Here is an 18,422-nt window from a genome sequence, read left to right as displayed (position 1 = left end):
TTTCAGAAGTCATTAATGCAGGATTCCCAAGGAGGTATTTTCACATCCTCCCAAACAATCGTGCTGTGTAATACCGTGCACATATTGAGCACACAATATTTAGTTGGGTATTCAATTGAACAATTCATTCTACTACAGTGCCTGATAGTGTAAGAATAAGTTGGAGCGCAAGAGTTGATTGATGCTATATATTCTCTTGGAGGGAAGGCTGGCATTCAGTTTTGCTAGTCAGATACTGGGTGTGTATTGTTGGAATGTGACCTGTGATGTTTTTCTATTCAACAGTCTCCTTCAACCAGGGGCTGAAAAAGACTGGGAAGGTGCTTCAGGCACTGTGCAGATGGAGGAGCAACAGTGGGGTTCTGCAGCTAAGCTTTAAATAGCAGTATTCTCATTTGGGTTAAAAATTATTTCACAAATGCTATACAAGTCAATCAGTGCTGTAACAGATTAGTTTGCACTCCATTCATTGTTTAATTTTGCGGTAAAATGAAACGTTCTGCAAAAAACCTTGAATGACTATAATTGACCAGTTAATTGCTGGCAATTAAACTGTTTACATATTATTGTGCCTCGCGCCACACCAACTACCACATGTGGGTAGAAATACAAACATGGACCAGTCCCTAAAATAAATTCCTGTGAGGTATTGCTCTTTGAGCTTGCACAGATATTCGCTAATATTCCACAGCAGGCCTACAACAGAAATGTTGACTTGGGAGCACAGTGGTGTGTTAAAGTGGCAGGCACTTGGAAGCTCAGGGTTATTTTTGTAGACAGAATGTAAGTGTCTTGCAAAGCAGTCACCCAGACTGTGTTTTGCTTCTCTAGTGGAGAGGAGACCACATTGTGCGTAGCGAGTACAGTAGACTAGATTGATTGAAATCACTGCTTCACCTGGAAGATACAGCTGGGGCGTTGTATAGTGAGGAGGGAGGAAGTAAATGGACAGGCATTACACTTCTTTAATTGCTTGGGAAGTTGCTGTGGAAATGATATTGGGAATGGAGGAGGAGTGAACAAGAGTGTCCCAGAGGGAACTGTCCATGTGGAATGCTGGCAAGGGACGGGAGGAGAATATATATCTGGTCAAGACATCCTGTTGGAGGTTACAATTCTTTGGACTTGGAGGTGGTAAGTAAGGACCAGGGGACTGTATCATTGTTGTGGGAGGGAAGAGGGCAGAAGTACAGGAGATGGGTTGAACGTGGCTAAGGGCCCTAATAACCACAGTAGCCCGAAACGTCAGCTTTTGTGGGTCTAGGCCTGAAACGTCAGCTTTTGTGCTCCTGAGATGCTGCTTGGCCTGCTGTGTTCATCCAACTTCTCACTTTATTAAATTGAAGCAACCAACGTCCTGTCAATGGTGTTTGTTAATCTCAGGCGATTGTGTGGAGTTTACACATTCTCTGTGTCTGCGTGGGTTTCCACAGGGTGCTCTGTTTCCTCGCATAGTCCAAAGATGTGTAAGATTGACCATGGTAAATGTGAGGTCTCAGGAATGGGGGTGGTGCGTCTGGGTGGGATGCTGTTTAGAGGGTCAGTGCAGACTCGCTGGGCTGAATGGTCTGTAGGGATTCTGTGATTCTATGACAGTTCTTCGTGAATAGGTTGAGTGTATGTAAAAGGACAGGAGGAGCGATCAGAGTGGAGGAGAGTGGGACAGGAAGAAGACTCTGCCCAAAGAAGTGGGCACAGAGGCGGAGGTGACAGAAAAAGAGTTCAACATCATGCTGCTCCCAAAGTTTATTGAGGTGGGGCGCAGAAGGATAAAACTGAGCTCTTTGCTGAGTATGGAATACTCAGTATCAGAGAGTGGAAGATCTGAAAGGGCTAGTACGTACCTGACAAGTATTGTCTCAGATGCTGCCAGGCCTGCTCAGTTTTTGCAGCAGTTTCTGTTTTTCTTTTGGATCTCCAGCATCTGCAGTTCTTTATTCAAACTGAAATTAAGGTTTGTTGGTGAAGAGATTAACACTTGCTTGAAAGCCAGCAAGATTTTGTTTTCCCCCTTGAGTTTGATTAGTTCAGAAATAAAATATTTGAAACTACTCTAGCAAAAACTCTTTTGTCTCACATATGCCGGAGTTCAACAGTAAACTAAATATAGGGTGAGATTTAGGAGACTTGGCACACAGGATACGTGCAAATGGTTCTGAAGACACCAATAGATTGCACAATAGGTTAAATAAACTTGTTCTGTCCTGTTTCATGTTTGTCATTATAATATTAGTTTCTTTTGAAAAAAAACACTGTTGCCTGTGAACATCTTCAATTATATTTTGTTTGTTGTGTGCTACAGTTTCTTCCAATACGTACTGGATAAATTATACTGTACACTCTGTGCTTTTATTCCCCCATTTAAAACTGCATTACGAATGTAAAACATTTTAAACTGGAGTCAGTGCTGGTTTAAACCAAATTTGTGCATAACCTATTCATCCTGCTTGTGAAACTAACAAGTGCATCTGAGCCAGGCCAAAGCTCGCAAGGTGAAACCCTACCACAGAAGTTCTGCATCTCTTCAATTCCAAAGTGCTATAAATCTATGTTTGACAGGTTCTTGCTCCTTTTGGTCTGTGGACTATGGCTCTTACTAGCTCATGGAATGGCTTGCCTGCTCTGTAGCTAACTGCGTCCTATTCAAATCTCACAAGTGACTGAATTAGTGGCACAGAAATTGCAGCTACTTAAATCATTAAGGTGTGTCAGGGACACATGCAGCTGTTGATGCACATTCTGAGTCCAGAGATCCCATCTTAAATGCCAGTCACAAAACTTAAAGCAGAACTCCCTGTCTGTATCAGACAACAAAATGTGAGGCTGGATGAACACAGCAGGCCAAGCAGCATCTCAGGAGCACAAAAGCTGACGTTTCGGGCCTAGACCCTTCATCAGAAGGGTCTAGGCCCGAAACGTCAGCTTTTGTGCTCCTGAGATGCTGCTTGGCCTGCTGTGTTCATCCAGCCTCACATTTTGTTGTCTTGGATTCTCCAGCATCTGCAGTTCCCATTATCCCTGTCTGTATGTTTTCTTTATTACCTGGACCTTTTTTCTAATATCGTATGCAAGTGTTTTAACACTTGTCACCAAACCATTATTCCTTGATTTACATATCAATTTGTAGAAGTGGTTAGGAGGCCATCGTATTGAGATAATCCTTTGTATTTTTCCAAAACTTCTTTAACCAGGGTTTCTTCAAGGACTTTGAATCACTTCTTTTCTTCCACTGCCCAGGTTTGCTTAAAACCAGGGTTGTTCTGTTATGCTGTTACACTGCATAGGCTTACCTTTTCTACATATATTTTAACAGGCAGAATATTATAGTTTGTGATAAAGGCATTGAAAATGTCGCCAGAATGAAATACTTATTCTCTCCTTTGAAAAACTCATTTGATTTTCCCATGGATGGATATGGGGAATATTGTTTAAGAACATTTATTTGATTTTCTCCTTGACAGCTGTATATCAGATCACTTGATTCTGAGTAGTGTTTAATTAGTAAAAATTGTTCAAAATGGTTCAGCTGACATTGTTTGACTGAAAAGCCAATGCTGGTTGTATCCATGAAACTCAGTGGTGAACGTTGCTGTCAGTTAAGTCCCCTGATCAAATCTGTGTGAATCAAGAACACCATATTATGGAGCTGTTTAGTCAAGTAGTGCAGCAGTTGAGCAGAGAGGATCGCAGATGCTTCTGGTAGTGCAAGATGTATCTTTTGCTCTATTGACTATTTATAGTGAAATTCACCCATTTTATTTGAGGCAACATTTGCCATTAATTTATCTGTAGTTTGCTTTGGTTCTAATTTGTACTAGGGTAAAAGCTCCAAACAGTGGAATCTTTGGGGATCATTTAGCAAATTTGGCTATTTTGTTTCACGTTTTCCCCAGGGAGCTTAAAACAATCTTTGGAAATCTAAAGATCCAATTATGAGTCCATTAAGTAATCTGAACTTTGTATAGACAATTGGAATATAAAAAGTTTGTTCTTCTAATGTATCACATCATCCATGCAGAGGGAAATCGGACACTCAGTGTGCCTTTGTAATACATGCCTAATTTATTGGAATCTCTATTTGGATTTACGCCACTGCTGATTCATCACCAGTGCCTGGTAGAGGTTATATTTTTAATTCTAATTCCCAATATAAATACTTAGTACAGCGTTGAGTGTGTGTTGATTGCATTAACATTTACGTTTAAGCTGTTATTTAATCTGGAAAAAAGCTTGCAATGCATTTTGGAAGAAGCAAATGGAATTCATTCTGGAGAAATGCAAGGTTATGCATTTCAGGAGGACAAACAAATAGAAGAAATAGACAAGAAACTTGAAGGGCACCAAGAGGAATAGAGGAAGCGGGAGGTCTTGGAGTGCATGTTCATAAGTTGGTGAAGGTGGCATAAGTGACATAAGTTGGTGAAGTTAGATAAGCTGGTAAATATGGAGACTTCACTTATCAGTGGTACAGATTTGAGTTGAATGGTAGAAAAAGGATTAGAAGGGACAGGAGTAAAAACTTACACCCAGAGAGCAGTGGGTGTCTAGAATTCACTGACCAGTTTGGTGATGAAGCCGTCAACTTGTTTTGAAGGAACCTGGATCCATACTTGAAGCACTGTCCGCTGCAGGAATATGGGACCATTGCTGGAAACTGGGATTAGAATGAGTGACTAGCTGATTTGGCCAGTGCACACGCTGTCGGCTGAGTTGCCTCTTTCTGTGCTGTAACTTTCCTACGTTCCTGGTTTAACTTGCATTGGAGAGGTGACTGCTTATAATAAAACCTATGACCTGATTGAATGTGAACATTCCCACTGTGAAATCTTTATCTTTAACATAATTATTCCAAATACTTCAAGTTATCAATGTGAACCAACCTAATCAGCTATTAATCTTTTTGGAGTGAAAACTATATAAGAATCATTTGATTAATGAGTACTACCTGGTGGTGGCTTAAGCAAATGCAGAAACTTGCTTTTCCACTTTCCTCCATGTAGTTTATTTATGGTTAATTATTCCATTGTGTTCTTGTTCATGCAAAATTCAACAGAGGATGCTGTTCAAAATATCTTGAAAGTTATTACAGGTCCATTGTCCTCATCACTGTGCTTACGCCCTGGTCCATGGGTTGCTGTTGCCCAAATGTCAGTGCTTGTAGCACAGAAACAGAGCATCCATGCTGCTCTGTAGATTTTTATACCAACCTATACAGACATGCTATGACACCTCTGGTGCAGGTGTTACTTAAACCCAGACCTTCTGGCTCAGACATGGGAATACAATCACTGCAATACAAGAGCCCTTCTGCTAGTCTATTCGCTGTTCTACATGAGCCTCCTGCCCTTTAATTCACTGTCTGTCGACATATCCTTTCTCCCTCAAGTGCACATCTAGATTGCCTTTAGATGTGTCTGTGCATTTTGCCTCATACATAAGCAGTCAGTCACCATCTCAGCTACTTCTGGTGGCAGAGAGTTCTTCTGGCTCCAGTTTCATTAAAATATGGAAATTTTACGAGGTAATTCAGCACATTGTGGTGTTCTGTATTTCCTGCTGCCCAGCATGGTGCATGTTGCAAGGAGAAGGCTTGCTGGTGAGGGAATTGCACTTCCTGGAAAACAATAATGTTCTTATTTGAAATTTGACTGGATTCTGATGTTTGTGATTTCCAGTGGTCTTAGGTAAAGACTGATTGAATGAGCAAAACAAGCCAGAGGCCAAGTTCACTGCCCTAAACGAAATATTGCAGTGTTGAGCAAAGGAATATTGACATGAACGTGAGTTTTATTAAATTCCTGCTAATGAGGAAAACAAAAATTAATGTAATGAAATTGAACAAAATAAGATGCAAATGGAAATCTCATTGGAGAAAGAATCAGAACTTCAAGGTGGGCATTCCTGGAAGAGAAGTAGCAGTGAATGAAGCACAAAATCAAAAACGAAGTATTTAATTAAAGGCAAGTCCAAGTAGGTTAGTTCCTTACATTATTTGAGAAAAATCTCTTGTTCTATTCTAATTTATTCTGCCTAATTCGGTACATTTTCTAGCTGAAACTGTGTATATTTAGCATCATCTTGTTTGCATCCAGGTAATGGCAGTGGAAACATCGTTTATATCATTGATTTGCATTCAGTTGTTCTGCGTTGCAAAGGTCTGATAAATGCACAATTAAAACTAAAATGCTGAACACTGTTTTTGTTAATGAGTTAAAGAAGTGTTGCACCATGTGCCTTTTTATTCAATTTTACCATGATATACAAAGAGCAGCACAGGAACAGGTCCTTTGGCCCACTAAGACTATGCTGACACATGATGCCTTTCTAACCCAAATACCATTTGGCGGAAAGCTGCCTATATCCCTTTATTCCCTTCCTTTCACAGCTGTCAAGATGCTTCTTAAAAATTGCTAACGTATCTGTCTCCACCACCACCTCTGACAACTCATACCAGCACTTACCCTTTCACCTCAAACCTATGTCCCTAGATTGACATTTCTACCCTGGGAAACAGACTTTGACTATCCATTCTACCCATGCCTCTCAGAATTTTGCCAGCTTCTATCAGGCCTTCCTCATCCTTCAGTGTTCAAGTGAAAACAAGCCAAGTTTGTCCAATCTCTCCTCATAGCTAATACTGTCCAAACTAGACAACATCCTCGCAAACCTTTTCTGTACCCTGTCCAAAGCCTCCACATGCCTCTGGTATTGTGGTGACCAGAACTGTATGCAATATTCCAAATGTGGCTTAACTAAAGTTCTACACAGCTGTAACATGACTTGCCAGTTTTTATACTGCGTGCCCTGTCCAGTGAAGGCATGCATGCTGTACACTTGCATGACCATCTTATCCACTTGCATTGCCATATTTTTCAAGTAAAAAAATACTTCCCTCCTTTTTAAAAAGTATGACTTCTAAGAATGCAATTTGATTAATTGCGTGGGGATAAAATAACAGCTAATCATAGCATACTTACACGAATGATTAGTTGGTGCCTTATAAGGGATGAATGAGCTGGGCATTGTTGTATTATAATTATCCAAATCTGTTAAGGCAGTGCCAAATTTTGAAGAGTTTAATGTAATGACATTCAACAAAGTACATTTTACTAACCAGTTTATGGAGAAGTGAGGAAGTTCTGCAAAGGAGAGATCTGTAAGAATAGATTTCTAGTTGGGGAGTTTAAGCCCCAAATAAGGAAAAAGGACAATAAACGTTGGACGATATCACTCTCCCATCACTACCTCCTTGGACTCTCAAAGGATCAATAATTCTATTCATCTTTTAAGGTTTCGTATAAAATATCCATTTACTTGTGTACAAGACTCTCGGCATTTAACCCTGGCTAAAACTTGGCTTGTGGATCTCTCCTTCTCCTGCCTCCTTTGAAATGTTCCTTCAAAATTGGCTTCTTGATCACATTTTTTATCAGTTGTTCTAATGTCCCAGTTATTTTAATGACTAACGAGTCATTGGAGGGTTTATTGCATTTGCACATCAGGACCAAGTGAAAACCTGGCACAGTTGACTCTGGGAATTGCCATAGAAATTGGATTTTCTACTGGTAGCTGGAACCACCTAGAAGACCAGTGAAGTTGCACAATTTAGAAGGTTCTGACTCACTTGAGCTTAATTGTTACTGAGGAAAAAGTTACAAGATTAAAAGTCTGCTCTAACTGTTGGGTGACTATTAAACTGAATCCCTTCCCACGGACTCACCAACGATTCCCCAACTATATCCTTCGAACTGACTGGACAGCCATTTGACCACCCAAACTACTGTAAGGCCTCATCCATTTGTCTGACAATCTATCCCCCAACCTAGCACCATTAGCCCTCACTATCCTGGCACGTTGCCCCTTTACTGCCTGTCAGGTTGCCTTTGGGGCCTTTAGCCCCTGAAATTTGAAAGCAAGTGGCATAAAAGGGGAGCGGGGGTGGTGTTGTAGCCTACAATGCAATCTGAAAAACTGCGTTCTGACTTTGAAATCCAGACATGGTGATGAACTGAAAAATGTAAAAGTGAATTTCACAGCATAGTTCCTAAAATCAGTTAGAAATTGACTTGCTTAGCACTTCTTATAATGTTACTACAGAAGACTTCCACTGCTCTCTGTCTTCTCTACACTGCTGGCCATTTCTGTTTATGCTTGTCCAACATTATGTTCCAACGGTGCACATGTTCCCACTATCTATGCGTGCCAAGAAGCCTGTGATTGAATACTATTCAAGCATTACCACACCAAACAGATTTTACTTACGCATTTCTCATTTAATACATTATGCTGATGTTGCATTCTTATGTGCAACACTGCTTTCCATCTAAATTTCTGTTTTGTTTCATTCCAAAATATGCCCCAATAACATCCGTCTAAATAAGATTTATTTCTACAGATTTTAAATCTGCTGTAAATTTAAAAACTGTTGCCTTTGTCAAATATATGCAGCTGAAAGCATAAAGATAGGATATAAACAGGAGAAGGTTTATGTAATATTTTACTGGGGTTTATGATCAGACAGACTGCCTGTTTGGTTGCACAGAGAGCGATATACTTCCAATGTTTTGGTTTTGACTTCTTAAGCTAGCTCCCTCACAAAACAGGTTCACAATTGGAAATTGTGCTGTGCAGAATACAGTGAGACTTTCTGTTCCTTTCAGTGTTTTGTTTCCAGTTGGATGCACTGCATCTTGCTTCCTTAATTGACATGTAAATTTGATCTGTGATACTGGTTCTGATCATTTCAGGAAAACAATTTTTAAAGCTATTAATTTTTTTTAACCTTTACAAAACCATTTTGTGAATTGCTACTTTGAGTTTTGTTTATTATGTTGCATTGTTTTCTCACTCTCTTTGGTTGTGATCTTTGTTTTTTTTCCTGACTCTCTCTGAGGTTCTCTGTATAATGCTGTTTAAAATTTTCAGAACTTTGCAACAATACTGAGACTCATTTTCTCATTAACCTGTTCAAAGATGTTATTAAACACCTTCTGTGACTTAAACTTGGGTCTCCTGGTTCAGAAGTAGGGACACTAACATTGCATCACAAGTCCCTCCGTTGAGATTTCGTCCTTAAAAGTCACATGCAGCCAATGCAGTGAATAGATAAAGTGGAGGCAGGGAGGTTGTTTCTGCTAGCAGGTGAAACTAGGACTAGAGGGCATCACCTCAAAATAAAGGAAAACTGAGGTCAAGAGGCACTTTGTCACCCAAAGGTTTGTGAATCTGTGGAATTCCCTGCCCAGCAAACTACCTCACAGAATGTTTTAAGGCAAGGCTAGGTAAATTTTTGAACAGTAAAGGAATTAAGGGTTATGGTGAGTGGGCAGATAAGTGGAGCTGAGTCTTGAAGATCAGCCATGATCTTATTAAATGGCGGGGCAGGCTCGAAGGGCCAAATGGCCGCCTCCTGCTCCTGGTTCTTATGTTCTTATGTCCTGGAGTCCTGATTGTGGAAGAACAGTTCTCTGATTATCGTGAGTCTAGGAACCATTTTTCAAGCTCAGGTTTTGTTTACTTCACACTTTCAAGTTGAAATCAATCTCACTTTTAAATCTCTCTCAATTTTCTCTTATAGTGAAAATCTTAAGGCTGTAACAGTGAGACTGATTTTGCTGTGGAAGGGTATCCAAGGGCGTCTGCCATCAGTTAGACATGCCCTTGTATGTTGAAGCCTTACATTTTTGAGCAAGGCAAGCTGCTGGAAGTGGAAGCAAGGGTCTCTGGACTCTGTAAGGAAGTTTCAATCGTGGGAAAATCCAGCATCAAATTCGATACGGAAATAGAGGAGAAAATAAAAGTATTGGACAAAGAATCAAATTGAATTGATTGAATCATTTATTGCCATATGAGTTCAGTATGAAATACAGTGAAATGTGTGTGTTGTCACCTGCATAGGCACCATTCACATTGACTTAAAATAAAATTTAAAAAAATAACTTAGAAAATCTAACTTTTCATTCTTTGCTGTTGCAGTCCTGCTCTGGGCTATGCCAGCCCATGCCATACTGCTGGCACAGTCCTGCGGAAAGATAAAATCATGTTTAATGCTTTTTAAAAGCCCAACAATAATTAATTCCTGAGTACATGAAACTCCACTCTTGTAATGGATAACTTTCTGTGCCAGAGATCGGCAGTATTAAACACTTATCACATTGTTAAAAAGGTATTTAGATTGAAATAGACCATCCAACTTTATACTTATTACACTAGTATAGCAACTTCATGTGAGTTAGTGTGCATCCATGACGAGTCAAACAGTGAGCTGCTGTTTTATTAAGTTAATGGCAGAATGACAAAAGTTAGACAGTAACTATTGGATAGTTAACCTCCCATCTGGTCCCTTACCTCAGCCTGCAAGTACCACTATGTTAGCCACTATACTACTTTGACGGTAACATCTGGGGAAATATTTCACAAGGTACCCTGAGAAAGACATTAAATTGGCTAAGAAATAGAGTCAAAACATTGTGAATCTATGTGATTTAACTGTCAGTTTTTACTGTCATTTTATACAAATGTGTTTAATACTTTGTGCCAAGCGGTTTGAATTTGGAAGGAAAGGCACTTCTTTTACTGGTATTAAAATCATTACAGTACTGCCCTTTGTTAACGATTTTCATAGGAAAGAAATAGTTTACTCTGGTTCAGACTAGCTGGCTGTCTTCTTCTCACTCTGTGCCAACGTTCATATCTAAGCCATTGCCATAGAGCAGGAAATTATCCTATTAAAACACAGCAAACTTTTTATTAACCGGCACCTATGGGACCAGGAATGAGCCGGTTGATCAAATATTTGGGATAATCAATGTAAAAATGCAGTATGTCATAGAAATGTAATACAGGGCTGTGTACATCACTGCTTTACTTTATTTACTGCATAAAACATTTAAGTAATAATGCAAATTTGCCTTAAATAAACATAGTGGGAGAGAGCCTTCTCACTTGCACCCTCAACTGTCTACTCAGACATTGTGGTAGATTGCAGTATTTGAGGAGAAGTTGACTTGAAATTGAATCAACTGTTGATATTTCATGTGGCCATTCAATTAAACAGAAATATATTTACATTGAGGTAAATAAACATTTTTTTAAAAACTTTATTAATTGGACAGAATCATACAGTAAACTTCACAGTACTTGAGGCATATAATTCTTGCCGGTTTAATGAGAATGCCGGTTCGTAAGGTGCCAGTTAAGACAAAGTCCGCTGCAGTAGCGGAATTGTATACCACCTCCATTCGTAACCCTGTGGTTCAGCAGCATATCTCTCACTCTAACATTACCATCAAACAGGGAACCAGCCCTCTTTCATTGGGGAGTGTATGAGATTTTGCCAGGAACAGTACCAGGCATACTTAAAACATGTAGTGAAACTACAATAAGCTTGTTAAATAGCAGCAGCAGTATGTTACAGACTGAGCACAGTGATCCAACAAAGATCAGCTTAAAATTCCATTGACTGAACACATCTAGTCTCAGATGGTGGTTGACAATTTAACCAAGAGGATGATACTTAATGATGGTGCAGCCCAGTGCGTTGTAGCGAATGACAAAATTGAAGCATTTGTGGCCATCTTCAACAGGAAAATGCCCAGTGAATGTTCCATACTAGATGTGGTATTAAGGCATCTTTTGAACATTTGTGCCATCTGTGATTCTGAGCAGCTCAGGTGGAGGCCACAATGGATCATCTGCTCAGTGCTCCAGGCTGAGGGTAGTTATGAATACTTCAGCCTTGTCTGTTGGACTGACATGCTGGGCTCCTGTATCATTGAGGATGGAGATAACACAGATTGGAGCTGGAGGAACACAGCAGGCCAGGCAGCATCAGAGGAGCAAGAAATTTCTGAAGAAGTGCCCTGACCCGAAACGTCAGCTTTCCTGTTCCTCTGATGCAGACTGGCCTGCTGTGTTCCTCCAGGTCCACGCTGTGTTATCTCAGACTCCAGCATCAGCAGTTCTTACTATGTCTCATTGAGGATGGAGATGCTTGTAGATGTTTCTGACTCCAGTTAACTGTTTAATTATCAATAGCCATTCACCACTGGGTGAGTATTATAGGACTGCAATGCTCCATTGGATGTGAGATTATATAGCTTTATCTACCACATACTGCTTACACTGTTTATCGTGCATCTAATCCTGTTTAGTAGCTTCAATAGGGTTGGCACCTGATCTTACCTTTACCTGATGATCTTCCTGATGTGTTTTTTTGCACTTCTCTCTGAATTAGAGTCAATCCCCTGGCGTATAATATTTCAGAGTGAGAGATATGCCAGGCCATGAAATGTCAAATTGTGGTTCAGTGCATTTTTGCTGTTGATAGCCCACTGTGTCTCAGGGATGCCTAATTTGAGTTGCTAGAGATGTTCTGAATCTAGCTTGCTTAATGCAGTGGTATTGTCTCAAAACAATAGAGGACGTCCTGAGTATTAAGAAAGGTCCCTGTCTCCATAAAATATTGTGTTTTGGCCACTCTGACAATAATGTCATAAAGAGTTATACCTCTGACAAGAAGATTGGTGAGGCTCATCACCTGCTGCAGATACAATCTGACCAATGCATCCTCTAGGACTTGGCCAGCTTGCTCAGTAGTGGTGCTACCGTAGGTAAAGAGCACTAAAGTTCCCCACATTCTAGGCTCTTAACACAAATTGTGTTCAACATGGAGGACTGTATGGAATGAATATCTTAAATGTGCTTGAGAGGACCATTATTAAATAAAATTTGACACTTGTACAGGGTTGTGAAGTGATCAAAGCATTTGGTCTTAAGTAGCATCTTAAGTGGAGGGAGGGAGGGAACCCAAGCCCTGTGGCATGGACAATTGAAAACACAGCCAGCAATGGTGGAACTGTTTAAAATTGGAATATTAAAGGGGGCAGGATTGGAGCAGCATATTTGTCCTGGCTAGTTGTATGACTGGGAATTCTGCGAGGATTGGGAATGTTGAGGCTTTGCAATGTTTTGAAGGCTAGGATTAGATGTTTAAAGGTGAGGCATTGCCGAACAGGCAACCCATATCAGTCGTAGAGCACAGCAGTAATGGATGAACTTGACTTGATATATGTTAGGATATGTGTAGCAAATTTTTGGCTGAATTCAAGTTTATAGAGGATGGAAGCAGGGATATCAGCCAGAAAATACTCAAGTCCAGACATAGCAAAAGAATGATTGACGTATTCAGCAACAAGCAGGCTGGGACAGGGTAGAGACAGTAATACTCCTGGAAGCAGAAGCAGGCCCTTACTTGGCTCAAAGTTTATCTCTGGTTAAATAGTCTGGTTCAGCTTCACACAGTGTCAGGATGAGCGATGGAGCTGATGGCTGGGGATTGGAGAACACCATGGATGATTTTTGGTGATTCAGTCTTGCATGTTGATTGTCTTCTTGCGGAGGCGGTTACAAAATGTTCCGTTTTTCCTTGGCCATGTTTTGAGATAGGTTGAGGTGTGGAATGAATGGGAGAGGCTTGGTCTGTGTGATATCTGGATTGGTTTTAAAGGGAGTTGAAGAGGACATGACCAGTGTATTTTCCTTGCATTTTTTTATTTTTTCCTGTGTGTTACCTCTCGTGAGAGATTATATGGTCATGAGGTATTGTGGTGGGAGTAGGGGCGGTGGTAGTGGTGGGAAAAAGGAAGTGTGTGTGAGGTTAAAGCTGAAGTCGTGGTGCTGGAGCCAGCAGAGCACAGACTGGGCCAGTTGATCTTTCACTGACCCTTCATTTTGTATATTTGAGGGAGTGATGTCATGGGTGAAATTATGAGCAATTTTGAATGTTAGAACTCTGTGATTTCAGCTCATCCTGAAATTCAGTGACGTTATTTATGCTGTAGTCTGGAAGCCATAGAATTTATAGTAATGAAGAAGTTTAAGAGAATTTTTTTCTTATTTTTGCAAAAGCTTACCTCTGGTGGTGATTATAACTACATCATCACAAACTTCAAATGGCAACTTGTTAGCATTTTGTTAATTTACCCTGAATTCTGGGTGGCTATTGTACTGAGGCCAATGAAAGTCTCCCCTCTCCAGTGTATGTAAGATTTTGAAAGATGGCTTTCATTTTATTACTGGCTGCAGATCCATAGACTAAAATCACTCATTATATTACACCAAAGCAAAATACTGGGAACCTAATATTAATGTTAAAGACATTCAGAGAGCCAAACAGTATCTTTGGAGAGTCGATGCTTCAGGTCATTGACCTTCCCTTCCTTTGCTGATGGAAGATCAAATGATGAATAACTATCAGGGAACAAAGACAGGAAAGGTTGTAGAACAGGAATAAGATAAGAATCCACGTATTGGTAGTGAATTAAGAATTTCACTTGGGGCATGGAAATGTCATGCCATTGCAGCCGTTGTTGCTGACCTGAAGTTAGCAAAACAGACTGCAAAGGACATAAGAGAATTCTTTCTGTTTAACCAGCATTCTACCTGAAACTGTATACTTTACAAGACTAGTATTGCATCATCCATTATTGAATCCTCATCTTGATCATCGCAAAGGCCACTTTTGTCTGTATAGCACAATGCCACATCTTTATTTTGATGGGTCTGTTTCATCACCTGGATTACCATCAGATATTCAAATGGCTTTTGATAAAGCGTTATATAATGGACCCTTAAGTAATCTCGGAGTAATAGGGTGCCGAGTGTGTGAAATATTTCCAATATTACAAAAAGGTTTGAGATAACAGAGCATGTTTCCATGCGTGGGAAAACTAACCTGGGACCCACAAATATAAGCCAGTAAGCAACTCAAGAGCACTGTTCCCAGAGGGTCCATGCATGTTAGAATCCGTACAGTGTGGAAGCAGGTCATTAGGCCCATCAAGTCCACACTGACCTTCTGACGACCATCGCACCCAGACCTAGCCCTGCTTCCCTATCCTTCTAACCCTGAATTTCTGACATCTAATCCACCCAGCCTACACATCTCTGGACTCTTATGGGCAATTTAGCAGGGCCAGTCAATCTCATGTGCACATCTTTGGACTGTGGAAGAAAACTGAAGGACCTGGAGGTCATGCAGACACGGGGAGAATGTCCAAATTCCACACAGGCAGTTGCCTAAAGCTAGAATCAAACACAGGTCCCTGGCACTGTGAAGCAACAGTGTTAACCAATGTGCACCCTAATGGTGATTGGAATGCTGATATTGTTTGCAGTTATTGACTTCCAGTTCTGCAGTGGGTGCTGCACACCGACCTCCGAGGCGTGCACAGAAGGAATCTAAAATTAGCAGGAATGCCTCTCAGAAGTAATGTGCTCACCCAGTGAATGGTTAAGGTATTCAACTCACTACTACAAAGTGTAATTGAGGTAGCAAAGTATTGTATTATTATGCTAATAAAATGAGATGAAGATGGCTGGGAGGTTTATATGGAGCATAAAAATCACCATGGTCCGGTTAGACCAAATGGCCTGTTTCTATGCTGTAAATTCTATACTATTTCAGAGTTGCTGATTGCCTAATTTTGGGCCAGTGCCAGTTGCAGCAGATGGACATTTACATGTCAAAAGAAGCTAATATTTGATATCAAATTGGGTGATACATTTCATAACTGTGCAGCCATCTGGTTCCTGTGCAATGTATTTTAATGGCAGGCAACCTGCTGTGCAGAGAACCCATCATTCTGGGCTAATCTCTCGTGAACTTCAATACCAATTAATATAACTATCACAAGATGTGAAGACAGTAAATCTGTTGAGTGTTCTTAAAAAGAGTTTTCTTGATATGTTTCTAAAAAAAGCTTGCCTTGCTTTTGGCAGTTAGGGGAAGAAGAAATTGAACACTGCATCAAACAAACAAGATTAAAACTTGGTTAAGAGGAAGTATGATTTGAAGACAGTTTTGTAGGAAGAATTGAAGAGATTGCAAGAAGATGTTACCCATTTGACCTGGAAGAGATTTTGATGAATGTTATGTTGATATGAAGGTGACTTTGGTATGCAAAAGGATTTACTCTAGAAAGCACAGACCATAGTAATGTATAGGAAATATTGGTTAGGATAAAGAATCAGTTCTCTGAACTGTACATTCCTGCATTGAATTGGTGGGGGTTGTCCAGCACAGTATTTCAGCCTTTAATGTCAGAACACACGTGATTCACGGGGTCCAATCTAAACAGTGGCTGTCATTGCTCCTGTATGCAAAATGTTGTTTTATATTTAAGGTTTAGAATTTGACAGGTTGGCAAGCCAATCACAATGCAGGGAGCTGGGGAGGGTTGCTTAATTATTTTGCTTTCTGTCTTTCTTACATTGATTCTTTCATTCTCGCATTCTTTTTCTCTCTCTCATGGTCAGAATGAGAAACAGATGTGTCATGGTCTAAAGTTAGTGCTGGCCAATTTAGATTAATGACTTATGAAATGAGTTAGATACAAATTAACAAGCAAAATTTGAATCTTAAGAGGAAATGCAGTAGTCTGTCCATTCACCACCTACACAGTGCACCAAGAAGATGGGTTTATATTACAACTGGCACCATCTCTGAAGAATGAAAGAAGTCATTTGACAGGCAAGATCAGGGAGTCAAGTATACATGAGAGGCCATATTGTTAATTATAGATTTTCAATTTCCCAGCTCTGCAATTCCTTTAGTCTCTTTGTTACAAATGCCTTTGCAATCATCTGTCATCACTAAACCTCGCAGTCCTGGGGAATCACTCGTACCGTTATTTCTGCTGCTTTTAATGTCATGTCTCTTGCGTAGTGCTGCACAGTCAGACCTTAGCAAGAAGTATAAATCAGTTTGTCTTTTCTGAAACTACTGAAAGTTTATTCAACCTGGGCTGAAATGTATTTTATTCATTTTTAACTGAATGATCAATTCATTTTTCCTTAATTTTAGCTCATAACCTATCCACCATTTGTAGTTTAGGAAAAATTTATACATCTCGACAGTTGTATGTTTAAGGCACAAACACAATTCCTTTTAAAACCTGAACTTGGGTAATTCCGTGCAACCATAAAAACCATAGCAATTAACAATTGTTAATTTTGTTTTTAGGGTTAGAAAAATTATGGAAAACATCTGCAACCCAAGTAAAAAGGAGTTCACGCTGGCCATTGTTGACTCAGACTCGACAGTTGTTTATTATCAACTTACCAATGGCTTTGTTATACCAGACCCACCGGACAACATTGAAGAGATTGACAGCAAACAGTGCAGAAAGAGACAGAAGAAGTTTCGGAGATGACCACTGTTCATTTTGTTAATGCTAATACTGTTGTGAATTTTTTTTCTCTGTGGAGAATTATAAGTTAAATATCTGCAAATCAATAATTGTATCAGTTGACTGCTATGTCCTGTATTTACAGGTGTCTCATGGCCTTGCTTGTTGCTTTCACTCTGATGGTATTATTCTATAATGGCTGTTACAGTCTTAACCTTTGTTTAAAAATCAGTTGCAGGAGTGTCCAAGATAACTTTGAAATTCTGATGAAGGGCCTAGGCCCGAAACGTTAGCTTTCCTGCTCCTAAGATGCTGCTCGGCCTGCTGTGTTCATCCAACTCTACAACTTGTCACCTCAGATTCTCCAGCATCTGTAGTTCCTATTATCTCAGTTGCAGGAGTGTGACAGGTCTGAAATGCTGTATCGCAGTGTTGTCATATTTAAAATATATGTATAAATTAAACTTGAAATTTAAAAATTGCATTGATTTTACTTTTTTTGTATTGTTAGGCCTCCCTGCTTCCTTGTTTCTGCCTAGAGAAATTCCTTGCAAGCCTCCTTCAGCAATGTTGGAAGAACTTTCTGCTTTTGGTCTCACTGATGACCTCATGCCACGCACGCTGATTTTTCAGTGAAGTGAGAAGTTATATCATAAATCAGCAACATCTGACAAAATAAATCTACTGATAGGACAATAAATGTAGTTATGACAAAGTTGGGTTTTGCCTTTCTGATGTAATGTACTCTGCATGGATTTGTGCCTTGTCACATCCACTAAATATCTGATTTGGAAAGATAAACAAGTGTGGAAGTGGTTTCAATCTGTACTTGCCTTAATCTATCGCAGCCTTAAGTAGATTGAGTTAAGAACAAGTAAGAATTGACTCCCACCAATACCAGCTGAGATTTTGAGCACTGAGACAAGAAGCTGTGCTGTAAGTCACTTGAAAGAAAAACGGGATTGTTTTAGTTTGTGATTGGTTGAATAATATCAAAAGAAGCTATCCTTCCTGCCGGTATCCTTGTTTTGGATAATGGGTTGTTAAAAGGAGAATAAAAGAAAGAAAATTAAATGCTGTCTTTATTGTGTATTTTTGTATTTAAACACTTGGCTTACATTTAATGCCTTCTAAAAGTCAGGGCTTGGCTGTGCTTCCATTTTAATGGAACATATGTGTTTTTTCTTACAGGAGGGCAACATTGATTTTGAATTAGAATTAGAAACATCAATT

General features: G+C 39.8%; 1 protein-coding gene across 2 annotated transcripts in view; it reads left to right on the top strand.

Moving 5' to 3' along the window:
* The window catches only part of tsen15 (TSEN15 tRNA splicing endonuclease subunit), a 46,741-nt gene extending 29,068 nt beyond the window's left edge, over positions 1-17,673 (top strand). Inside the window, exon 4 of one of the 2 annotated variants that reach the window (XM_048538719.2) lies at positions 17,024-17,673. In XM_048538719.2, the coding sequence (XP_048394676.1) occupies positions 17,024-17,213 (190 nt within the window). In that variant the 3' untranslated portion in view covers positions 17,214-17,673. Of the gene's footprint in view, positions 1-9,577; positions 9,803-17,023 lie in introns of those variants that run through there. The other variant, XM_048538720.2, reaches the window with a different exon arrangement.
* Positions 17,674-18,422: the final 749 nt, after the last annotated feature.

Source organism: Stegostoma tigrinum, chromosome 8 (assembly GCF_030684315.1).
Source record: "Stegostoma tigrinum isolate sSteTig4 chromosome 8, sSteTig4.hap1, whole genome shotgun sequence".
Classification (NCBI taxonomy): Eukaryota; Metazoa; Chordata; class Chondrichthyes; order Orectolobiformes; family Stegostomatidae; genus Stegostoma; species Stegostoma tigrinum.
The sequence above is the reverse complement of the archived record's forward strand: the minus strand, read 5'-3'. Positions and strand labels throughout refer to the sequence as shown.